The 27,235-nt window shown below is 39.0% G+C and overlaps 1 protein-coding gene and 1 gene segment (V, D, J or C); one reads left to right on the top strand and one right to left on the bottom strand.

The window, feature by feature from the left end:
• LOC139343199 (uncharacterized) overlaps positions 1-27,235 on the bottom strand; it is a 198,360-nt gene that overhangs the window by 158,326 nt on the left and 12,799 nt on the right. Inside the window, 7 exon segments of the mRNA XM_070980691.1 lie at positions 2,741-2,747; positions 12,535-12,819; positions 12,942-13,253; positions 13,339-13,635; positions 13,779-14,096; positions 20,637-20,942; positions 21,741-21,805. Coding sequence (XP_070836792.1) covers positions 2,741-2,747; positions 12,535-12,819; positions 12,942-13,253; positions 13,339-13,635; positions 13,779-14,096; positions 20,637-20,942; positions 21,741-21,805 — 1,590 coding nt within the window.
• On the top strand, positions 4,588-8,068 carry LOC139343082 (immunoglobulin heavy constant gamma 2A-like). The segment is given in 6 exon segments: positions 4,588-4,654; positions 5,714-6,007; positions 6,393-6,725; positions 6,880-7,212; positions 7,746-7,888; positions 8,000-8,068. Coding segments are annotated over 6 exon segments (1,239 nt in total).

Here is a 27,235-nt window from a genome sequence, read left to right as displayed (position 1 = left end):
CACGGGAAGAACATGCAAACTTCACACAGAAAGGCCCCGCCTGGGGATTGAACAGGCAACCTTCTTGCTGTGAGGCACGCGCACTACCTGCTGCGCCACCGTGCAGCCCTTAGTGTAAAACATATTAATTAAAATCAAGGTTGCACTAACAATGATGATGTGCAGCCATGGAAACAAAAGGAGCAACCACCAAGAATGTAGCTTCCAACAAGCCATGTTTACAGTGTGTTTAGCATGTTTTCAAATCATTAAAACACACTTTAAATATGATGTGAGCTGTTTTCCTGTTTGATTCACTTCAAACATATGAGCACAGCTTTGTTGTAGGTTCAACATTTATTTATTTATTTATTTATTTATTTATTTATTTATTTATTTATTTATTTATTTATTTGCCCACTTCCTGTACTTCCTTCTTGTATTTCTACAGACAGAAATACAGCAGCCAGGATTATGTAAATTGTGTAAAAACTTCAGTCTGATGCTGCTGGTTTCCATAAAAGACTTTCAATGGTTTCAGTGTTTGCAGATGTTTGCAGACATACAGTAGAAAGAAACCTCTAGAGAAAAACAGCTACTCAGGAACAGAAACATGTGTGACAACATAAAAAAAGAAAAGAAAAAAAAAATCTTTAGCTTGGATCAAAACAGTTATAGTTTTTGTAATTATCACCACATTTTACCTATACCTACCTAAATAAAAAACACTCGAACAAATACATGTAATGTGGCTTATGGGTTTGATCAGCTAGGTCTGTCAAACTAAACTAAACTGAAAATGTGACAACAACTAAAGAAACTAACACATGAAAGCACGCACATGCACGCATGTGCGCACATGCACACACGCAAACACACACACACACACACACACACACACACACACACACACACACACACAAAATTTAACTTGACACTCACTGAACTGCGACTGCATTACAGCAAGTGGACCTACAAGGATGCATTTGGCTGCAGTTAAACAATAAGACATGGACGTCTACGTCTTCTGCTGTTAGTGTTGCACTTTTTGTTATTGTCATTATTGTTTTATGAGAGGGCAGGTTTTATTCTCAGCGGCAGATGAATCACAGCCTTCACAAAGGTTTTGGAATTTATTGACAGTAAATACTTAGATCCTTTACTTGAATAAAAGTACTAATACTCCACTAGTCCTGCATTCAAAACCTTTTGTAAGTAAAAGCATGTATTATCAGCAAAATGTACATAAAATAAAAGTACTCATTGTGCAGTAAAATGATCCCTGTCAGTTTTTTACTGGCATATCTGATATTTTTGGATTAATATCACTGCTTTAATGTGTATGTTGTATTATGCTGCTGTAATGTTGATGGTTGAGCTAATTTTAACTACCTTTAACTTTTGTGTAGCTGAATCTATAATCCAGCTTATCCAAGAGGGTTTGTAAATAGTTTATTTATCTGAAGGAGAATTTTCTCAACCAATCCTTCAGTTTATTTCACCATCAAATTCAATCAATCCTGCATGGAAGAAAGGCAGTGTTGCACCTCTGTGGGCTGAACGATTCAAGTCTTTTGCATTTGTGACCACACCTCTGTGATGTGGTGTCAGGCAATAATAATAGAAGTTCTGTCCTTTGCTGACTGGAGGCAATGCACATAGATGCCAGTAGATGGCAGCACAAGCACAATTTTCAGCTTGTGCAGTTCACCTTTAAGCTCACCTGTCACTGGCAGAATGCATATATACTACAACAAGTCTTTACGTGATGTAAGCACATAGTTATTGAAAAATACAGTGTTCAAATCAAAACAGAATCTAGAAAAATCTAGAAGATATTACAGTGTTGGATGTATTTCTATCACTGTGGAACTTTATGTTGCTTTTTTTAAAAATTCTTATTGCAAGTTCCATAAATCTGTCAGGAAAATGAAACAATATCTTGTTATCTTGTCAGGACATTCAGTTGTTTGAGCTGCTACATTCAGTGCAACATTCTTTCTTTTTTCAGCTCTGTGAGGAGGAGTCAATGCAAAATCTTGCCCTCGTCCATATTTATTTAGCTTCACAGCAAACTGAAGACAAACCAAACCACCAACCAGACAAACAGACATTTTCACTATGACTTTAACTACATGTATAATATTTCTGATGCTATCATTGATTTCTGGTGAATGCACACTTCTGAACTCTTTATTTTCTATCTCAAGGTTTATGTTTGGCTCTGCTGTGATCAAACTGCTTTTCTCTCCAGGTGTTAGCAGTAAGAGTCTGACCGAATCTGAGCCAGTGGTGAAGGGGCTTGGAGAATCCCACAAACTGACCTGCACATATGCAGGAATATCAGATGATGATTCGCATATCAGCTGGATCAGACAAGCTCAAGGAAAAGGAGTAGAGTGGCTTGCCCGTATTTCTGCTGCAGGTGGACACGTTCGAGGTTATTCCAGATCAGTACAGAATCGCTTCCACATTTCCAGAGACAACAACTTGGACCAGGTGTATCTGCAGATGAACAGCCTGACGACTGAAGACTCTGCTGTTTATTATTGTGCTCGAAAGCCACAGTGAAACAGGAAGCCACAGAGCTGTACACAAACCACAGCATACTGTATGTCAGTGTGACAGTGACTGACAGAAAGTGCAAAACCACCTAATACAAGTTTAAAAATAAGCCCTAATTCAGAATATGTGATGCATCTGTCCACACTATACTTCTGTCACAACTTGTCCTCAGCTGCACAGCACACAGTGGTGGGACGGAAAGTCTTTATAGTTGCGCCCATGCATGAGTTTGAAGCAAATTGGGACAATAAGGGTAAAGCCCATACAAAATACAACAAAATATCATCTTTGTCTTTCTTGACCCATCATACTGTATCTACTGATGGCTGCCAAAAGGACCAGATTATACAAAATTCTAAGCAAGATTGCAGTTTTTAATAATGCAATATGTTGGTTAAATATATACCATGCTATGTTATTGGAAGATAATCATGGGTGTAAATTAAAATAATAATACTGATAAACAGAATGAAAAATAAGTATAATACAAAATGAAAATGCACCAACTTGTAACCTTACTAGTGCTGTCAAAAATTTTGCGTTATTAACACGTTAACGCAAATCCACTAATGTAAGGAAAACTACAGGATCCAAACAAAACAATTGTCCCACACACGTGTTTGGTCGTGTCTGCTCGCTAGCTGTAAAGGCTAAGTAGGCTACTGGTTTGTGTGGATGTCAAGCATGAAATGCCGATATGGATGCGAACAAGATTCTGAATGGAAAGTTTAATTTCAAAAAGTTGCCAGATGGGTCAACTGACAAGACCAAAGTTATTTGTGTGTATTGTTGGTGTGAAATGAGTTATCACTGAAGCACATCCAGTCTGAAATAACACCTGATGGCCAAACACACGGCGAATGCGAATTCTTCGCCGCCTCCGACAGAGGCATATGGATACCGCAACTAAGAACAAGCTTACTGCAGCCATAGCCAAGTAATGTTCATTCTTTCTGGAGAGAATTAAGAGGCTGGGTTGATAAGCCTCTGGTGAATGAACAGAAGAGCATTATAGTCTGACTGCTTGTATGTTCAAAGGAAACTTAATAAAGGAAAGTTTAAGCCATGGTTTAACTGCACTATAGGCTCCTAGTTTAAGTCCTAGTTTACAATGATGTGCACTTTGTAACTTCATCTTGTATCACCCTGTTTTGATCCCTTAGAAAGGATTGTTGAAGGGTTTTTTTTGTTACCAGGTTTTTGGGTTTTTTTTGCCATCTGTTTGTTGACAGTGTTAAATTATGTGAGATTTGATTCATTCAAATGTGAATGACTGCTCAAAGTGAGAATGTTAGTGTGAAATATACTGTAACACTACACGGTGCTGTTTTCAATAAAAAAAACATTTGTACAAAGCAAGCCTATCCACTTTTCCATGTTGATAAGAGTATTAAAATGATAATTAATGGGACATTTGGAATAGATAAAAATGTGCGATTAATTTGCAATTAATCACAAGTTAACTCTGACATTAATGAGATTAATCGCGATTAAATATTTTAATCGATTGACAGCACTAAACCTTACATATATTTTTATTGATTAGCATTGAAGCTTTGTTTTGTTCTTACCCACTGTTGAAAACACAGGTCCCCCGAGTCTCCAGTGCAGGAAACAGTGTTTGGTTTTTGTATTTGAGTTTGTCATAGTGATAACTTGGGTTGGAGGGTCACTGAGATATAGAGCCATACAAAAACCTTCCAAGCAATAATCTTACACTCTCTTTCTTGTGATGGAAAGAAAGGACAGGACAAAGGATTTCTCATGGGAATATGAGGTAACTACTGTGTTTCTTATTTTTAATAAGAAGATTAGTTGTTAAAAGTTCATTTATCAGTAGTTTAAAGTCACAGTTGGTGCACAGATGTAAATATTATCTTCCAGTTAATCATAAGTGTAAGAACTGATTGAATATCAACACAAAATACATGTTCATAGGATGAGACCAGGGCCTGACACTGACCAGTACTTCTGTGTATTCAAAACACTTTGTGAGGTTTTAATAAATTATTGTGGTACGTCAGGTTTTTGTTCAGGCAGCGAATGGAGATGCAGCACTGTGACGCGTTCGAACAGTGGGGTCCTGGGACTGAAGTCACAGTATCTTCAGGTAAGTTACACACCTACATTAGATTTTTCGTGGCTTATTTTACTTTGGATGGTGGTAGAGAAGTTGAATTTCTGGTCTTGTTTACACTGAGTTTACACAATGGAGCAGATTCTTTTTATTCACATTATTCTTCAAAACATTTTGTATGACTGTGGATATTGATCGTACTCCATCATACCTGCTTAAAAAAAAAAAGAAAAAAAAAGTTACAAATCTCAACATACATTCAACATTCAACAACATACATACATTCTATATTTGTTTAGATACAGGGTCAATATGTGTTTCCATTAAATAACTGCAAATTGAATACATGCTTTTATGTTGTATATAGTACTAATAATTCTCATTAAAATTCCATAGTCCTGAGCACACAGAGCAGTGTGGTGGTTCTGGTTTTAAATGTTGATGGAAGGCTTAGTTCTACTCTGTTCGTTTTTGTGAAACAACAACAACAACAACAACAGCAACAACAACAATGATAATAATTTATTTTTCACTTATCAAAGAAATTATATCAAACTGGCTACGGCCACAGTTGCTAACTTACTGATGTAATCCATATCATTTAATCAAGATTTATTCATTTATGAGATATAATTAAATAATAGATTTTTAAAGCATATATGTATAATATTGAACACTTTGGGCCTGCATATTTTAATTTTGAGGTTTAAAGAAATAATTAGAAATCTAAGACTAATTTAAGTAGATTATGTGAGCAATTGATTGTGAAAATGTATGTCAATTAGTATTTAAATTATTTTAAACTTCAAAAAAATGACCGTTTCCTTAGGGTCAGTGCAACTCTGGGACTAGAGATAAAATCATTGTTGGTTAGCCATCCAAGCAGGGAAAAGACGAGGATTATTTAATGCTTCAGCAGCAACATTTTAACATTAACAGTGACACTGATTCTGTCTGTCATTGTTATAATGATAACATGGTTATAAAGATAACAAAGGAGCATGTTCTTTTCTTTTAATAATATTTATAAGCTATAGATCATCTGTGTTTTTAAACTGACCTATATTGATATTAACCTTTCCTCTTTCACAGCAACAGCTGTATCACCAACTCTGTTCCCTTTGGTTCAGTGGACATCTGGACCTGATGATAAAATCACTGTTGGTTGTCTTGCACACGACTTCTACCCCAAAAGTCTGACTTTCCAGTGGACCGATGCCAGTGGGACCAGTCTGACTTCTGTACAATATCCTGCAGCAGAGCGAAACAGCAAATATACAGGAGTCAGTTTGGTCCAAGTATCAAAATCTGACTGGGATTCAAGGAAGTCTTTTGATTGTTCTGTGACTCACCCTGGAGGCCAAAACAGTGTGAAAGTGCAAAAAAGTATGTGATTTTTATCTTCCTATCATGGTTCTCTTATGCCGATGAGTCTGCATGCGACACCTTGTTCATCTTGATTTTCTTTGAAAATATTCAGTAATAATTTCTGTTTGTCATGTTTATCCTCATCTGTCTGGTATTTTGCATGTTTTTCTTAAAATTCAAAAATTAATAATTATGAACTGATGTCAGTTAAAATGTTCAAATTAAAATTTCCATTTGCTCCCTTTCTTCCTCACGCACAAAGAACAAATATATACAAAGAAGACCTCTAAAGGTACATGGCCACTACAGTCATTACATAATACTACTGTATTTTAACACTGTGCTTGATATAATAGTACACAGAATGAGTCTTTGCTGTTGTGCTGAATTTCCAAAAGTTAAGAAATGTCTTTCTCTGTTGCTCTCCTTTATGTAGCTCCTATCACAGTGACACTGAACCGACCAAGTCCAAAAGACATTTTCAGCAGCAATCAGGCAAAGCTGGAGTGCATCGTCACTGGACAAAGTGAGACTGATGTAAATGAAATTAAGATCTTTTGGCAAATTGATGGGCAAAAGGTGACCGACAACATTGCTGAATCAACCAAAGGAAAAATCAAAACCAGCACGATGACACGTAGTCGCACCGAGTGGCTGAGAGTCAACAAAGTGCGCTGTTCTGCCATTAGAGACGATATGACTGAAGTCAATCAAGATCTGACAGTCCAGCCAGGAGGTATGTTAGTGAGTGATGGAGACTGGTTGGTAGAACACCAATCTGTAAGTCTGGAGAGGCAGCCACCCTTCATATACAAACATCTTATAATCTGTGTGAAGCAAACATAAAATTTATATATGATCCTCCTTTGTAAACTGAGAGTCTCTTTCAGATGGACGGAAGCCCAGTGTGACGGTCCACATCCTCCCAGAGGAGGTCATCAAGCAAGGAGACTCAGCTGAGGTCACTCTGGTGTGCCTGGTCACCAGTCCTGTGCAGCAGGATTACTACATCGCCTGGTCAGAATACAGTGGAAAAAAGACTGGCATCTATGACGATGGCATTAACTTCCTCCCACAGAAGACTAAAAATGGCTACTCAGTTACAAGTGTTTACACCACCACCAAGGAAAAGTGGAACAGTCCGGAGTTGAAGTTTGAGTGCAACGTCTGGCCTACTGGCAGCAATGACTCCATGACAGTGCGAGAAGTGTCTAAGGCCCAGGGTAACTCGACTGAATGTGACAAATAGTAGATTCAGCTTTAAATGTGGTCTTTTGTGCTCATGTGTTGTTCTGTCTCTGCCACGGGAAGCTGTGCACTCTGTGCTGTCAGCAGTCTTTGTGATTGTACAAGTAAGAGTCAACATGTCAGTGTAGTTTTGTTCGTCATCGTGTTGTGTTTCAATCTGTCTTTGTCACAGTGTCTAACAGTGTGTGCTGACTGTTTCAAATAAATGTTGCATGGATACATTTGTGTGACACCTTCATGAATGACATCAGTATTTTTAAAACAAGCTGAAAAGCAAGCGCAAAGTCACAGTAGTACACTGTACTGTTCACTGTCGAACTGGAGAAACATACGACATGTGATCCACGAGTGAATAATGCTTGGTTCCAGTTCAAGACACACACACACACACACACACACACACACACACACACACACACACACACACATACACACACACACACACACACACTCACACACACCTGTCATCTAACCACGTATGCCTTCCTCTTCTTAGATGTTGATCCAGTGTCAAATCTGAGTTTTGCTCTGAGCTGCACAGACGATGCCGTTGAAGAGGATGAGTTCAGCAGTCTGTGGTCCACAACCTCCTCCTTCATATTCCTCTTCATATCCTCTCTCGTCTATAGCATGATATTCAGCCTGCGCAAGGTAAACATGCGGGCCTTTTCTGAGGACTGAAGACTACAAGCTTTAAAATTTTCTGCTCAGTTTTCTCAGCGATTTACTCACCATAGCATAGTTTCTCTGTGGGTGCGACAGCTTCTTCTCATCTTCACTGACAAGAATGAAGAAGAAAAGACTCTAAACTGTCTGCAGATATTCATCTGACAGTTAGTGATTTTCTGTCTGTGCTTGTGATGGACTGCCAACTTTTCCAGGTTGGTCCACTTTGTGCAGAGAACATGATCCTGACAAGGGAGACCAAATGAATGCATCCATTTATTTTCTCATCTCATGCGTGGCTGATGAACATTTAGCAACAGCAGAGTGAAGAGCGTCTCCAACCACAGAAAATGTGCTGCTTTGTGTGTTTTAAATGCTCCACCACACATACATAAAGATGAACTGTTGAATGAATGACACACATGACAGAGGCCATCTTCAAGCAACAACTCACAGGTAGTCACAGGTCCTGCTGTGTGAGGATAAAGCTTTTGTTGCAAGTTCTTAAAAAATGTTCTTCAAACAAATCAACCATCCAGTCCAACAGTTCATATGATAGCTACAAAACATCAGTCACCTGCAGCAAATCTGCTCTGTTTAAGACACAGAGATCATTTGGGTGTCAAATCTCCAGCGAAGTCAAACTCCAGATTAAACTGATCCATTGTTTGATGTTTTTTTGTTACAGATGAAGAGACAATAAAGGATGAGATGATCCACAGCAGAGACTTCTACAGGTCTTCATTTAAATATTCTATTTGTGGTTTGCCTTTTGTCATTTGACTGAAATCTTTGCTTTTCATGTTTGGTCATTTTGTTTATCATTTTTGCTTTCATCATTATTTTAATAGATATGATACTTATAATAAATATGGTTTGGAGTATAAATGTGAGTGATGGTGCTTTTGATGATTTTTTTGTCGTGTGAGTCACAATGCAGGGATCTAAGAACATTTTAAATAACACCACATCAAGTCAACACACCATAAACCTTTGTCATCAGTTAAGCTCTGAAGGGTTTTAAATGTCCTATCATCTTTCGAGAGTCACTTCCCCCATCTCTCTGCACCTCTGGGACCACACCTGTAGCATTGAAACTTTGTAGAAACCGTCAAAGCTACAAATAAACTTCCTCGAAGCAAGAGACTCATGTTTCACTGCATTTATTTGCATCTCAGTGTGAATCCAGGCGTGAAGCGGCTGACATGCACACAGCAGACACACATCCTCACAGACAGCGTGAGCAATTTCACGAATATAAAACACCACAATGAAGCAGAGTAAATTAAGTTACCAAATACACAGAATTTATTAAGCTCATCAAACAATATAACTATAAGCTGTGGCAACAGTAACCCTGTCTATTTGAAGTTTCCTCAAGGGAGTACCAAAATTTCTGTGAGTGTGGTCAAGTGAGCTCACAAAGGGTGCGAGTATAAAACTCGAGTTCAGTCCAGGGTTTTAGTGTTCGTCAGTTCAGATCAATAAGATAAGCAGATATGAGAGTGTTCTTATGGTAACGGAGGAGAGAGAAATTCAACACTGACTGCCATCTAGTGTATATAAGAGGAGCTGCGGCATTATTTTTCACATCACATTGTGACTGGCTTTAGATGCCATAATAGGAGCAGTTTATTTGCAATACCAGATAAATGCCAAATGAGACAACAAAAGATAGCTATGAGTGCTTGAGGACAACTAGTTCAGGTATGTGCATATATCCTTTACATCTTGTGCAACATGGCACACTTTTTACTGTGTTGTACTGTTTTTCAACTGTGCAATGGTACAAACACTGTATTTATTATCGAACTTTGACTCCTGTGCAATTTGATATTTTTGAGGCAACAGTGTTTTTCTCATGTGCAATTCAGCATGGCAATGGTATTTTTTTAATGGGAACAGTATTCTTAAACTCTTGTACATAATGTACATATTAGTTGATTTTTATTTGTTTTCTGTGTCCTTTTTTGTGTTCTTGATCTTTCTATGTCTCTCTTTCTATACTTTGTTGGCTGAAACAATTTCCAGTATTTTTCCGGTAGACTTATTAACGGGCATACAATTCTGAATATGTGCAGTTCAGTTTGTGTTGTATCAGCATCATTTGTTTTATTGCAATCGATGAGGAAAATCAATGTCCAAATTTAAAGCTTCATCTGTCTTTATTTATTTATTCAGTTCTCATTTCCTTTTACAGACATTTATTATATACATGCCACACCAAATATCTAACTAAATATATTAAGAACAATAACAATAATAATTCCATAAAATATAATAACAAAGACCTAAAAAGAAAAAGACAATGCATTAAATCCACTTTAAAGCTAATAAGGCCATTAAAAATTCTCATATTTGAATCATAAAATGGGATTTGTCCTGTGATGGTCATCATGAAGTCTAAAAGGAGAAAACAAAAAGAATATATCAGGATCTGGTGACAATTTTGGTGAGTACGATACACACACACACACACACACACACACACACACACACACACACACACACACACACACACACACTGTACCTAGAAAGAAATGTTAAATTGAAATTACATATCAAGAAACGTTAAAATGAAACCACCCCAAAATATTAATATTCTAGAAAAAAGAGTTCGTAGAACCACACAAGTTTTATGAAATACTGAACTGGAAGATTCATTTAAATACCCAAACTACTACAACTGCTATATCTTACCTTAATTATAGTAACCAAGACTCCATAGATGATGGCAATGAAGAAGAAAAGAAGGAAAGTGAAAGCCATATACCAGCTTCCCACAATTACGTCTTCATTCACATCAGCATGCATGACATCACCAAAGACGTTACAGTCCTCCATGATGTCTGTGGAAGAATTAAATAATAAAATTAAAATAAAATAAAATTGCCAGTGAACTGTTACATTTATTTTCAGAATAGTGGAAGAGGTATTAATGTAATAATGCAGGTAGTTACCAAACAGACACAAATAATACGTATTATCTGTAATGTGCAAAAAAGACCAATAGATGAACCATCACCTGGTTTTGATATATTCAGGGATAGGGTGGTGTTTGCATGTGTCACTCTGCAGGTGAGGACTGCTCCAGGTAACCAGTTGACTTGAGACAGATGAAGGTGGCTTTGGATGCTGAACTTTCTGGTTGGGCCTCTGTGGGGTTCACTAGTGTTGAAGACGAACAGCTCCTTGGTATCATCAAGAAACCAAGTGATGCGAATGGATGGAGGGCTGAAGCCAAAGACCAGGCACACAAGTTCACCAGAGCCCTGCAGCAAAGTGGCTGAAGGTTCACTGTAGCTCACTGTGGCTGAGAAAACAGTCATAAAAGTTATTGTAATGAATGAGTACTGACATGGAACAAAAACATCTGAGGAACATTTATATTCTTTGATTTTAGAAAGAGTCAAAATGAGAGCTAATGTTCTGAGAGCGATATGCTTCTTTTCTGCTTCACCTTTACATTTGATACAATGAACCAACAGCTGAAGCCTTCTAAATTTGACAGGAATTTATTTCACAAGCTACTTGATTCAAATAGTGAAGGTCCTGCTTCAAAACTGTGAAGCTGATATCACCTGCTTTGCCATTTTAACAGGTGAGAAAGATGAAATTGAGAAGCTGCTGCCTGAAAGTTTTGTACTCTGCCTTTTGTTAATTACGATACGAAAAGGTCACTCATCATTTTGATCAGTTCGCAATATCTCCATTATACTGTAACAAACTCACCAAACACATCCTTGATTGTGCTTTCAAAAGGTGCTTCGGATGACTCATGTCTGACAACACAAGAATACGTAGACTCTTTGTCTTCAGTTTTGGATGCATTCAGCCTGCTGCTCATTGAGTAAGTGCTGCTGCCTGTATATTTCCACGCAGGACTGTTCGTGTAATGAGTTGCAGGGAGTCTCTTCCCAGTACACTTCGAGGGTAGACGGGAAAAATCCAGAAACGAGGCAAAGAAGTGTGAGGGCGTCTAACATAGACAACTCACAGTCAGTTGGTTGTATTATCTTCACAGTTGGTGGATACAGTTCTTGAGAAACACAAAAAGAAGACAAAAGTAAATTTGTTTCTTGGTTAAATGATCTACAAATCAGATGCAATGATGAAGAATCAAATGTTTCTCATGTATAGCTCTACCTCTGTCTTTGCTTATATGGTCCTCATAGCTCTGGTTGGAACATCGATGCTTTCCTTCACAAGACACTTGTTTATATGCGTGCCAATCCTCTGCTGACACATTGAGGAAACTCCTAGAAGTCTCTGTCCCATTCCTGTGTCTCACTGGTGGCTCCATATGGACATTGAGAAAATATTTGTTCCCACCGACTTTCCAGTTGATAGTGAAATCATGAAGTGGAGAGCCGATCAGATGACAGGTGATAGTTACCTGTTCCTTGTTCTGAAACACCTGGAGTGGCGGTCCCTGAACATACACGCCAACTATGTGAGATGATGCTGGAGTGACTGAAAAGAAAACATGATGGAGGGAGACAATGCATCTGTCAAGTAAAGATCATGAGAAATAAGGCTCATATGCTTTATGGATGATTCTGAAATATAGTGCAAGTATTTATTCTGCACTTAATGTATTAATATGACCGTGGATTGTGTTTGAACTTCACCTGAACAGAGGCTGATGTCCTGTTTAACTGTTTTGTTCAGAGATTTGTCAGACACTTCACAAGTGAAGACATTCCCTGTTTTCCACTCTGTTTGAGGGATATGAAGTCGACTGGTGACTGACACGCGTCCATCTGCACCCATGCTGATGTCATTAGTTGATGGAGATCTTTGCTGAGACTCAGAAAACCATTTAATTTGAGGGTTGAAGCCCCATCCAGAGCAAAAGAGCCTCTGCTGTCCTGAGTCTTCACTGGGGACAAGAAGGAGCTCTACTGATGGGTCCACTACATGAAAGACAAATCAGTGCATCGGTTTTTCAGTGTAGTAACTTAAACAGATTCATAAAGTATAAAATATCAAGATAAATTCAACTACAAATGAGAGAAATCAGAAAAAGTCTTCTCACCAAAGATATTTCCAGTGGAGTTTGACTCAAAGTTGCTGGAGAAGCCTTGATTGACTTTGCAGGTGAAACTTGTGTCTTTCTTCCAGTGACTTGGAGGGACAGTGAAGTGTCTGCTGATTGAATGGAGGCCTGGGGCTTCAGGAAGTTCGACATACTGTCTGTCAGAGATATCAACACCATTTGCTTGAAAGGCGACATAAAGGTCACTGGTGGAGAGTTTGATGATGTCACATTCCAGCACTGCACTGTGTCCCTTCAGCAAATGTGGGAGAGATCTCCTGATCTCCACTGATGGAGGAGTAATTTCAGAGCCTGGATGACAGACAAAAAAAACAAAGTAGAATTATTTCTCCACTCTCATATCACACCTAAATGTTATTTTGTCTAATCCACTTACCTGAAACATGCATTATCTTCTCGGTAGATGAGAGGCACCGATGTTGAGCTTTACATGTTACAAGCTTCAGCTGTTTCCATTGACGTGAGGAAATCATCAGAGTGCTCATTAAATGGGTTGTGTTCTTGACCTGGGTCACCGTACTACTTAATGGGAGTCTTCCATCCATCAGCCAGGTCAGCTTGACATCAAACACAGTACGGACTGAACATGTTGCCTTCACCTCGGACTTTGTCATCATGACTGTCTTGAAGCTGGGAATCTCCACCTGAATCGATGGAAGGGTGCTTCTATGGACTACAGAGAAGAAGAAAAAAAGTAAATCTAATGCAAACTACTTATTTTTTAATTGTTTTTTTTATTTTTTACAAATGCACTTATATCTTATAAATATCATCAAGAATTGTCGTATTGTGCTGTGAGACAGTGCAGATACTTACTTTGACAAATACTTATTGTCTTCATGAATTCTCTGTCGTTGTGAATGCATTTGCATGTAAAATCTGAACCATCTGCCCACTCTTTCATATTTGGCTCAATCTCGCTGCTTAGACTGAACGTTTTCTCCACTTCCTTCACACTTTGAATCTTTCTTTGGATTTGTGCTGTGTTTAGGGATTGCTTGTTCTTTTGCCAGACCACACTTAGTTTCTCTGGAAAGAAGCCACTGAGTGTGCAGATGAGCCTGACTGGTGATGTCCCGAATTCTCCTTCCCAGACAGGGTGCAATGTGATGTTTGGAGAAATGGCCTCCTGTCCTGAGATAGATAAGAGATCATTTTGGTTTTTCTTGCTTCATTCTAAACGTTGGATGTCGACATTTTTAAAATATGAGCTGCTTTAAGTTCTTCAGTTGTACATACCTTCAGTTTTTGGTCAAGTAACCATCTATGTTGACTCAATTCTAAGTGTAATGTCTTTGTATTTAGGATAGATGGCAGAGTTGTACTTTTACAGTGTCTGGTGGGGTCAGGCGGAGAAAGCACTGAAGGTCTGTTGCACAGATGTTGCAGCGTGACAGGGCACAGTGATCAGGTCTAGCGGCAAGCGGAAGCACTGAGTACACCCAGGTCTCAAAAAAGTACCAAAATACAGAAGTGAAACAATGCAGAGCGCAACGGTGCATCACAGACACCAGGTGTGAGGTGTGGTCATACCAGTAAGAGAAACAGGGCACATTTAAATATCTCATATCAATTTGTATATGTTGTCACATAGATTTTACATGGCTTCTCATGTAAAATGAGACCTTGTAAAGGTTTTAGTTCTGGTTCTGTATTATTAATAGACTCAAGAACTAACCAAGTGTAAAATCTGTGAATTTACATATTGAGTTGAACACGGGCTGTTGACTCCAGGTGCTGGAGAGGTGATGAACAAAGCAGTACATTAAACGACATGTAATGAAATATAATGGGTTTTTTTTTTATTAATGAATGAATATTGCTGCTATTAGTATTATGCATTGAACTTTTATAGGTGAAACAATATTCAACATGAAACATTTCAAAATAATGTAAGAGAGAAAAAAGTTTCAGTAGCAACAATTTATTTTAAAAAAGACACAAAGCTTTCGTAATCAAAAGGAAAAAGGACAATTGTGATGACTTACATGACAGCCTGAGTATATATGGAAAAATGTGTGAAAAATACTTTTTTTTTACAGAGTTCACCTCATTTCATTTAATCTGAAAAGACAGAAAAAAAACAACATAAAAATACAAATTAGTAAAATGCCACCAAAATGAACAAATTCCTGCCGTTTGTCACCACATTACCATTACAACATTGCTGCATCATAAAACATAAAAATACACACATGAATCCTGAAAGTGCAGTCATTGCGCCATGCATTCAATTTCCTCATGATTCACAAAGTAAATGTATAAACAAAACATTACAACTGCCCCAGTGAGTATTTGCCAAATTTGATTCAGTTCAGGACAATAGTCTTAAGATTTTATGGTTCAAAATGTTGAATTTAAGTTGACACATCACTCAATATGCCTCAGAGCTAATTCAACACCTTTGTAGCACAATCTGTAAAACTCTTTATCTTTAAAAGGTGATTTTCATTTCATCATGTCTCAAAAAATTAAATCATCATTAATAGTTGAAGCTTTTGCTGCAATCACAATTCAAATTGGAATACAGTATAAAAAGCGGTAAGTTAAGAGATAGTGGTGTTGTGGGTAAACATCCTTTTAACTGTTGTTCAGAATGTTAAAAAGTGCTTTGTAAAGCAGCAGGATGTAGTCAAATATTCATAATGCACAAGAGATTTACTGAGTTTATGATGTGATTACATGGTGACTATTATTATTATTTTATTATTATTAAGTGTCATTCCACTGCACAGCCTGATTAAATACATGACAGTATTTACTCAGTGGTCTCATTCTGGTTCTCTGTGCACAACTCTCACATATAAACTCATTGTTACCTTGAAAGCAGTGGTTCCAATGGTGAACAGCAGAGTGATGAGGAAGAGGAGGATGAAGGTGAGGGCTGTGTCTCCCATGTTATCGTCATCTGCCTCAGTGGCAGTGTTGCACTGGTAGTAGTCCAGGCACTCTGGATGCACTGGACAGTGATTAATCAGTTAATATTTGGGACAACATACACACAGATATGAACAATAGATCACATGACAATGCGATGACACAAAATCTATTAACTTCCTTTAGTAGGGTCACATATTTTCAAGTCTCACAGGTCAGAGTAGATTTAATCAGTCAGTCAGTCAGTCAGTCAGTCAGTCAGTCAGTCAGTCAGTCAGTCAGTCAGTCAGTCAGTCAAAAAATAAATAAATAAAAAATCAGTACTGGTTATATGTCTTGCTACTTATTACATTGCCAGTGTAGACTGTGGCATGAGGCCTAATAGTTTAGCATGTTCCTCAAAAATGTTTATCATACTGATAAATGTTAAATAAAATAATAATATGCTCGATGATGGCCCTGAATTGCCATTGAAAGACCTCATTATTGGTGTGGCATGCATGACTTGGCTTGTGAATCAGTATATTCATCATTTGACTGACAACCATGAACCATGAGTTCAACCATAAATAATCATTTGTTTTGTGTTTGTGGGGCAAGACCCAGTAGAGGAAGCACACATACACAAAGACAAGTCACACAAACAGTGTTAATACACCATCTACATTAAACATGAACAAATATGATTCTGTTAATCTTAATTTTTTTACTGAATTTAGTGGGTGGAGGAGGAGTTATTCTAGTTACATGATGTTGAAAGTTTGATATGTTGTTATTGTCACAGAGCTTTAAACTTGAACAAGCTGATATCTACATCAAACCTGTGCTGCATTAGGAAAGCACTGTGACAGGACACTTAGAATAAACATGGAGCTCAAACAAACTGGTTAAATAAAGACATGAACTGCATACAACATACATCAGCAAAGTTGCAAAGTGTTTTTTTTATTTTGATTTTCAATCTGCATTGAAGACAAACACAATGTCACATCACTAGCAACAAACATTCAACAAACAGCAGAAGACACAGCGACACAAAATAACATCTACTGAGCCTTGCATGCTTCAGGGATGTTCATGTTGAGGTTGACCAGGTTGGTTTTCTCAGATGTTCTTTGCTCGATGGACCTGACGATAGCTTTAGTTGTGTTAACCATAGACTCGTGGTGAACTACACAGCTGTACACCATGTCGTTCTTTTTCCACTGCTCACGGCTGACCAATAACTGGCCATAAACAGAATAGGATCCATTATTTGGTACAGGGTTTGTGGTGTGGGACTCATAGTTTGAGTCTGCTTCCTCATCATCAACAAGCCAAGACACAAAAACGTCCTGAGGGAAGAAGTCTTTCACATAGCAAGTCAGGGTCACCGTTTCTTTTCTAATATGTTCTACTGGAGGCAGCATAAACACTGAAGGACGCTGAATCTCTCCTCCTGAAAGCATGAGAGAACAATTAGGCCTCCTGCCACAGATAAAAGTATCTGCAGCACTCTGCTACAAAATACACTCAAAACATGTTTGATGGCATGACAAGAGGAATTACACACAGGCTTTTCTTACCAATATTCCTCTCATAGGGTTTCTTCAATGGCTCAAGGAACTCTGAATGTTCAACCCTGCAGACCCGCTTTATCCCCTGGCTCCATTCGTCATACGAGATGTCAAGTGAAACGCTGAATGTGCTTGGTTTTCCTTGAACAGGCGTCTTTGAGGAACTAACCATTTCCTCTCCATCTTCGTCCTCCCACCAAATCTTCCCAAGAGTTGGCTTGTTTACCTTGACTTGACATACTATCTTTCCTTTTCTGTGTAAGAATATGTCCTCCAGTGTGGGGCCAGTGATCGTTATTTCCACATCTGGTGCTAAATAGCTTGTACATGCTGAGGGAGTAATTAATGGACAATTATTGGACAGAAATGAGCAAATATTAATTAAAAAAACATCAGTTTGAATGCATCTCAGTCTATATCTAGGGCAATGAAAATCTCAGAGATAATTGACTTTATACCTAGACATTTAGATTCAAGATTTAAGGACTGGGAAAATAAGGGTCTTACTCTCATAGATGATTTATTTGATGGTGAAATCCTGAAGTCATTTAGCCAATTACAGGAAAATTTCGGTTTGATTTCCACTGATTTTTACAGGTATCTACAGTTGAGAAACTATTTGATGTCTCACACTGAATGGCGGTCTCTCACAACGCAGCCTTCTGATCTAGAACTTTTCTTTATCAAGATCATAAAGAATGAGGAAGGTGGAAAAATTGTGTCACGTTTATATAAACTACTGCAGACAACTGTACAGGGGGGCTCTCCGGGAATAAAGGAGAAGTGGGAATTAGAAATGAATGTTGTGATTGAAGATCAAAGCTGGGAGCAAATATTTGAGAGTGGGCATAAACTGACTAGCAGCCCCACTTGGAAAGAATTCACCTGGAAAGTGAATACCCGTTTTTTTAAAACCCCTTTTATTATTTCCAAATTTGACAAGACAAAGACAAACCTTTGCTGGAGGTAATGTGGACAAATTGGAGATCACACACACATTTTCTGGGATTGTCCTAAGTTGAAATTGTACTGGGAGGGAATTTGGGTGGAACTTACTAACATTCTACAAATTAATATAAAAAAGGACCCGCTGGTCTTTGTTCTTGGAGTGCTCCCCCACAACATTCTATGTGAAGAAAGAATGTACCTTTTCAAAATCCTTGTAACGGTGGCTAAAAAGATGATAACCATGCCCTGGTGTAAGCCATTACCCCCGACAATAGATCAATGGAAGGAGCGACTTATCAGGGTATACACAATGGAAAAAATAACAGCAAAGCTTAACCTCAACATGGTTTTGTTCAAGAAGAGGTGGAATCCGTTGATTACTTATTTTGGACTAACATTATGAGGCATCAAGATGACTCAGTTATATACAGGCTACTACATACCCGCCCTCCTGGAGGTAGATAAATATGTTGTTTGTCTATCTACTCTTTATAAGTGTCGATCGCCATCAGTCCCTTACTCAGTTTTATCTATATATGAGAATTATTTTATTCTCTTGAGTTTTTATCTCTGTCATAGGAATTGGGAAACACCTTGCCGATAGGTTCTCTGTTCATGTTTATTTCCTTCTGTTATTTCTCAATGTTATGGAACAACAGAATCTGAAGCTTTTCAAAGAAAGGTTTTGTAAATGTGTTTAAGTTTATAAAGCTTGAAGCATCAATAAACACATTTGTTCAAAAAAAAAAAAAAAAAAAAAACAGTTGAAATTCAATTTGCAACTTTTTTAAAGAAAAAGCAGCAAACTACTCACATGGCCATTCAGTGCTGTATGTCACAGATGAATTCACGGTGCCCGCTTTCCCCTCAAACAGACATGTAAAAGTAGTGTCATCCTGTCTCCAATCACTGGGCGGTACCGTGAGAAAACTTGCTGCACTGAACAGTGTTCCATTCTTGTGAGGAGGTGTTGTGACCTCGTACATTTTGCTGGTGATCTCCTCATTATTTCTCAGCCATTTAATCTCATGATGTTCTGGTGAAAAATCTTTGGCAAAGCAGGAGAAGGAAGCCTCTTTTTGCTCATCAGAGGAGACCATCACCGTAAGAGTTGGCAAAGGCCCCGCTGAAAAACAAACATATACGCAAATATATATATATATATATGCGGAAGCAGGGAATAATATATATTAATATATATGCAGAAGTAGAGGTGAACACTGTGCTACAGTGTAATCTACTTTTACTATAGACTCACAATATTCATTCATGGCTTTTCTGTATTACCGTATGTTTATAACCTGCACACACACATGCATGTAATGATTGGGGTCCTCAACTTAACACTAAATGTGTCTTATTGCTAAAGTGTGCAGAAAGAGTCAAAAGGACACGACGAGTGTGAAAATACATAATTGACCAGCAGAGCTTTAATGTTCACTTCTGCATATACATTGATCGGGCAAGCGAACAAATGATTATGCTGCATGGATGTAAATGATCAACACACATTTTTCATCTATCTGCATGACTAGGGTTACGCAGATTTATGAAAAGAAGCAGAACACATTGCCATAAAATGGTCGTGGTCAGGTGCAGAGGACAGAGAGTATATTAGGGAGACTAACCAATTTTTAAATAAAACATACAGTATGTAAAGATATGTCACGCTATTTGATTTGGTGACACTTGTATTTTTTGTTGTGCCCTCCTCCATGTTTACATTCTAAAATGAAACCAATTGCTGCTTTACATTTAGTTCACACATTTCAACAGGAGCTTGGGATAAATTTACAAAGGTGTGGTACAGTCTGTCTAATAACATTTCTCAAGAAAACCCTCAAAACCAAGTAATAAAGATGAACTTTTTTCACATATATAACACCAATGACACTTACTTATGACTCTTACTTATTATTATTATTATTAGTATTATTATTATTATTATTATGTCTTTATGTTTTTCGTTTTCCTTTTTATTGCTTGAAACACTTAGAGCTGCATTTATTACATAAATGGTTTTGATGAGTTTTTGTAATTTGAATTACCTGTTTGATCTTAAAATTAAGTTTATTATCATTACTACTCCTCTCACAAAGGGTATTCTGTTTGATACTGAACTCTACCTTAATTTGTAACCAATAACTAGCAATTAATGTATGACATTATTTGTCAGTTACTCGTGATACTAATTGAAGACAAATACAACTTAAAGTTGTTCTACTAATATAAAATATGTCAACAGCTCTACGATGCAAACCAACTACTAAAAAGGCATTTATATATGACTTACGTGGTGGTGGTGGTGGATCCCATATAACTTCTTTATCTCCCGCTGGATGAGTCACGGCACATTGGAAAGGATCAGGTCCTTCCCAGTCCTGTCTCCTCACTTGGATTTGACTGACTCCTGTATAAGAGTCGCCTTTCTGAACTGGAGGATACTGAATGAAGTCTGTCAAGGCCACGCCATTTTTGGTCCATGAGAAGGACAGTGAGGAGGGTGTGAAGCCGGTGGCAAGACAGCCAAGAGTGACCATGTCTCCAGTGCCAGAACCACATTGTATCAGAGGAAACACAGTTGGTGCAGTTGGAGTGGCTGAGAAAGGAAAAAACAAACGCGTTATATAATACCAAAATAAAAACAGAATTCAACATAACATACATGTTTCACCAAGCGAGAGTTAAAATAGAGAGAAGACAATGTAATTGATGAACAATGTCAAAAAGCACAACACTGAAGGCATCAGTTTTTAGTATGTTGGATGTGGAAATCTCCAGTGCCGTCTTTACGTAGATCGTTTCCCGATCACATTATTTCACGTTTTTCTTCTCGCAAAGGTTTACTTACCTGGACAATATTACCCACGGTAGTTTGTCATTGTGTGAATGGGTTACTCGGTAAAATAACTATTACTTTAAATACACAATTTTAACAATAATCATGAGTATTCCTTTAAATTTAAGGGATGACGCGGTGGAGATTAGATTAGATTAGATTAGATTAGATTAGATTAGATTAGATTAGATTAGATTAGATTAGATTAGATTAGACTGACTTCACCAATTACAGTCAGTAAACATCCATTAAAATAAAATTCAGCAGTTTTGTGTGAAGTTAAAGCGTGTTCTTTCCTGATGAAACAGTGACCGTTGCACCTTTTCCCCAATAGTCAAAAGCATCGTAGTAGCACAGTGCTCAATCTATTTAGCTGTTCATATGAAAAGTTTCCATCTACTAATGCGAGCGCAAAAAGCCACAACTTTTTTTTTTTTTTTGCCAGACTACAAAATACTGTTGGCCGGTGATAAGACGACAGCGTGAAAATGATGAAATCTATTTTAATGATGTGATCAGGAATTTTATCCTCCCATCAGAAATATTAAAAGGACATACCTGAGGTAACGGTGACCACCGTGCCTTTTCCCCAGTAGTCAAAAGCGTAGTCACAGTTTAACAAACTATGAACCACTGCATACAAAAACCTGTTCCCAGATATCTACACTTTCCATGACAGGTTCTTTTTTGACAATCTACCCATTTCAATTCAATATTCCTTTATTCGTCCCTCGAGGGGAAATTCCGAAATTTCTGCACATCTTCCTCTGTTTTTGCAGATGAGGATTTAGAAGATCGACCCAAAAAAACAATTTTCACCCCCCAAAGATTCAATTGAGTCGACTGGATGTAACGCATTGAACACACAGTCTTCCAGAAATGAATAAACAGAGTCGCGACTGGATTTCTTAAAAAATCCTAAAACTGTTTTTAAATCAAAACGTGCACGTTAGAGAAAAAATTTGAATTTCGTCTTACCTGATGTGACGGTGACCATCGTGCCTTTTCCCCAGTAGACAAAGTAGTCATCACAGTGACTGATTTCAATAGGACTTAAATTATTGCTTTCACTCAGAAAACTGCCGTATATAACCAACATTTACACAGATTTTTGGTTTCTGCTGCAAATTACATTTCAATTTAAGTGCTTTATAAACCAACAGAAATTTCATGATAAAATGGAAAAACATGGAATATTATTCACTCAGAGTATATTCGATTAATACTTACCAGAAGTTACGGTGACTTGCGTCCCTTTCCCCCATTAGTCAAAGCCATCACAGTGATATATTACCATCTGCTCCTAATACAAATATTAAAAGTGTCCATTAAACCATGAAAGTAAACATGTTTCACTGACAAAGCAATTCCTACTGTACAATTTACAGTAGTAACCACTTCCTTTGAGATATTAATTTCCTGTGGTGCGGGTTACATTAAATTATGTGTGCTTGCTGACGGTTACTGAAGACTTCCCCTTTTTTCAGACCCTCCTGTCAGCTCCGGTTCACACAAGCAGATCCACTTCGTTCAGCTTAAATTACTATTAAGCTTGATACAAGCCAATTATATAGAGCTCTGTTTCCCTTCAGTACACATTTTAACATTTAGATAAAAAAAAACATTTACATAAAAAACTTTTCTTTTTTTCCTTTTTTTTTTTTTTTCACATGTTCACTTGATGCATCATAACCACTTCAAACAGCCACACTGTCCATCCTTAAGGTATCTAATGTTTTGTTCATTAACTTGCCATTTGAGTCAATGTCATAATACAATTTTGCTGTTTTGTTTAATTATTTATTTTAGCGTCAAGTCATGTGAAGCACAAATCTGAGGCAATGCTTCAACACTACATTCATGGCAACTGCTGTCAGTTTGCTTTTCAATCTGAACAAATACCGTAAAGGTAATTGGTAATTCTGTTTGCAGTCTGAGATTATTCAGTCACTTTTCTGAAGTTCTGCATTTTAATGGCAGCAGCAACAGAAAGACTTGATCAAGGACAACACTTGTATGGATGATGTGAAATGAGAAAGAGAAAAAGTGTAAAAAAAAAAAAAAAAAAGAGGATATTCTCTGAGATTAAAAAGGTAAATTTACAAGAAAAAAACTTGAATGTTCTCTGAGATTACAGTCCTACATTTATGAGAAAAAAGATGTTTTGTTCAGGGACTGCATCCCTTCACTTTCACACCAGACAGTTGCTGTGTATTATACCTGCAGGTTGGTTATACCTAACCAAAGTATACTTTGCCCTCAGATTTAGCAATAAGGAAACTGTCATGATTTTAGCACAGAATCACCATATTATCATCAGCATTCAGACACTGAATGGACATTGCCCTGAACTAACACAAGGTGAGCAGTGGCTTCTGTGGTGTGATGAGGTTGATCCAACCTTGCAAAGTGAAGCGATGTGGTGTGTGCCAAAAAAAAAAAAAAAAACACCTACACCCAAAACCCACTCATTCTCATTCACCCATTCTCAAATATTTCTCAATTTAATCTCAGCGAATTTTTTTTTTTTTTTTTTTACTCGCAAATTTATGACTTTACAATTTCCAATTTTTTTTCCTCTAAATTCACTACTTTAATTCTGTTATTTCTTGGAATATTACCCCTGGTTCCATCATTAAAACTTTTTAAAATATTATACTTTTAGTGCTTTAGACAATGACGTTGTGCAGTAGCTATTTACTGGGGGAACCACTGGGATTTACCGCTGGGGGTAAAGTAGTAAGTGAGGAAGTAAGTAAATTTTATTTATAGAGCACTTTTCTTAGATAACAATCACAAAGTGCTTTACAGTGTAGATAAAAGCAATAAAATACAGAGGATATTGGACAACAGCATAAAGACAAACAACGACACAACAACAAATAACCTCTCAGAGGCCCCGGAGACATTAACAATGAAAAGCCTGTTTAAAAAGATAGGTTTTAAGTTCTCCCTTAAAAACTTCAGTGGACTCAATGCAACGTAAGGTCACTGGGATTGCGTTCCAGAGGCGAGGGGCACTAGCCTGAAAAGAGCGATCACCTCGTGTTTAAAAAAAAAATATATATATAGATATAGATATTAAAAACGTACAAACATGTAATCTAGATATTTGTTTATGACAAACATTCAAAAATACATGTTGAAATATGTGGTCTACAAATTTGTTCTTTACACATGTCAGAATAATTCAACAAAAATGTAGTCTACATATTTTAATGGAATACATTACAGTATAAATGTGCAAACATGTATGTAGCCCATGGATTTTTGTGATGAATTCCAAAGTAAATGTTCAAACTCCGGGGTTCGACTATCGGCCGGATTCTCCTCTCCAGTACCCTGGAATAGACTTTACCAGGGAGGCTGAGGAGTGTGATCCCCCGATAGTTGGAACACACCCTCCGGTCCCCCTTTTTAAAAAGAGGGACCACCACCCCAGTCTGCCAGTCCAGAGGCACTGTCCCCGTCTGCCACGCGATGCTGCAGAGGCGTGTCAACCAAGACAGTCCTATAACATCCAGAGACTTGAGGTACTCAGGGAAGATCTCATCTACCCCCGGCACTTTGCCACCGAGGAGCTTGCAAACTGCCTCAGTGACTTCAGCCCCGGTGATGAATGAATCGACCTCCAAGTCCCCAGTCTCTGCTTCCTCTACGGAAGACATGACAGAGGGATTGAGGAGATCCTCGAAGTATTCTTTCCACCGCCCGACAATATCCCCAGTCGAGGTCAACAACTCCCCACCTCCACTGTAAACAGTGTTGACAGAAAGCTGCTTCCCCATCCTGAGGTGCCGAACGGTTTGCCAGAATTTCCTCGAGGCCGACCGGTAGTCCTCCTCCATGGCCTCCCCGAACTCCTCCCAGACCCGAGTTTTTGCTTCTACAACCGCCCGAGCTGCCGCACGCTTGGCCTGCCGGTACCCATCAGCTGCCTCAGGAGTCCTATGAGCCAACCAGGCCCGATAGGACTCTTTCTTCAGCTTGACGGCATCCCTTACTTCCGGTGTCCACCACCGGGTTCGGGGGTTGCCGCCACGACAGGCACCGCCGACTTCACGGCCACAGCTACGGACGGCTGCATCAACAATGGACGTGGAGAACATGGTCCATTCGGACTCAATGTCTCCAACCTCCCTTGGGATCTGGTTGAAGCTCTCCCGAAGGTGGGAGTTGAAAACTTCCCTGACAGCAGGTTCCGCCAGACGTTCCCAACAGACCCTCACGGTACGTTTGGGTCTGCCAAGTCTGTCCTGCTTCTTCCCCTGCCAGCGAATCCAACTCGCCACCAGGTGGTGATCAGTTGACAGCTCAGCCCCTCTCTTTACCCGAGTGTCCCAGACATACCGCCGAAGGTCAGATGATACGACTACAAAGTCGATCATTGACCTCCGGCCTAGGGTGTCCTGGTGCCACGTGCACTGATGGACACCCTTATGCTTGAACATGGTGTTCGTTATGGACAAACTGTGACTAGCACAGAAATCCAATAACAGAACACCACTCGGGTTCAGATCGGGGAGGCCGTTCCTCCCAATCACACCCCTCCAGCTGTCACTGTCGCTGCCCACGTGAGCATTGAAGTCTCCCAGCAGAACAATGGAGTCCCCGGTTGGAGCACTTTCCAGTACCCCTCCCAGGGACTCCAAGAAGGCCGGGTACTCTACGCTACTGTTCGGCCCGTAGGCCGAAACAATAGTGAGAGACCTATCCCCAACCTGAAGGCGCAGGGAAGCGACCCTCTCACTCAGCGGGGAGAACTCCAACACATGGCGGCTGAGCTGGGGGGCTATAAGCAAGCCCACACCAGCTCGCCGCCTCTCACCGCGGGCAACTCCAGAGTAGAAGAGAGTCCAGCCTCTCTCAAGGAGTTGGGTTCCAGAGCCCAGACTGTGCGTGGGGGTGAGCCCGACTATCTCTAGTCGGTACCGCTCAAACTCCTGCACTAGCTCAGGCTCTTTCCCCCACAGTGAGGTGACATTCCATGTCCCCATAGCCAGAGTCGTTGTCCAGGGTTTGGGTCGTCGGGGCCCCCGCCCACGACTGCTACCCATTCCACATAGCACCGGCCCCTTCTGATCCTTCCTGCGGGTGGTGGGCCTACGGGAAGGCGGGCCCACGTCGCTCCTTCGGGCTGTGCTCGGCTGGGTCCCGTGGGCAAAGACCCGGCCACCAGGCGCTCGCCTGCGAGCCCCAACCCCAGGCCTGGCTCCAGGGCGGGGCCCCGGTGACGCCAATCCGGGCGACGTAGGCTTCCTTGATTTGATGTCTTTCATAGGGGCTTTTTGAACTGCTCTTAGTCTGACCCGTCACCTAGAACCTGTTTGCCTTGGGAGACCCTACCAGGGGCATTAAGCCCCGGACAACATAGCCTCTAGGATCATTCAGGTACTCAAACTCCTCCACCACGATAAGGTGGCAGTTCAAGGAGGAGTTTGAAAAATATATGTGTTGAATATGCCATACATACACATATATGTTCCATATATAAAAAGGGCCATTTTTGTAATATTTTAAAATATATGTTCCAAATATGTAGAAACATAAGTAGAGATATATGCACCAATATATGTTCACATATTGGTGAAAGACATATATGGACACCAATATTATATATGTTATTTATATATATGGCCATATAGTATTAGATTTCTGCATGGGTGAGGCCCACCCGTAAGAAAAGAAAGTCAAACAAAATCTTTTCTATTCAGTTGGTTTTGGATCAAACAGGAACAGAAACAAAGCACACAACAGTGAACTCTGTGTTCACAGACCTGAAGCTAGGCTGCTAAGCTAAGTTATAAGCTTAACTGCTCATCCTCGTAATTGTGGACGTGACTTGATATGGACAAGTAGAAGCCATGCTCCTGTTTGCTGGTGGGTGCAGGTGAAAGTGCACCATTGACATCTATTTGTGGTAAATTTTGCAGGCATCACAAAAAATATGCCACTGTTGATGACATAGGCTACAGCAGTGTACTAAGTAAGCAGACTTTACTGAGAGGAACACAATGGAGAGGAAGAGAAGACGGATTACATTTTCATTTGAA

Source organism: Chaetodon trifascialis, chromosome 15 (assembly GCF_039877785.1).
Source record: "Chaetodon trifascialis isolate fChaTrf1 chromosome 15, fChaTrf1.hap1, whole genome shotgun sequence".
Lineage (NCBI taxonomy): Eukaryota > Metazoa > Chordata > Actinopteri > Chaetodontiformes > Chaetodontidae > Chaetodon > Chaetodon trifascialis.
The sequence above is the reverse complement of the archived record's forward strand: the minus strand, read 5'-3'. Positions and strand labels throughout refer to the sequence as shown.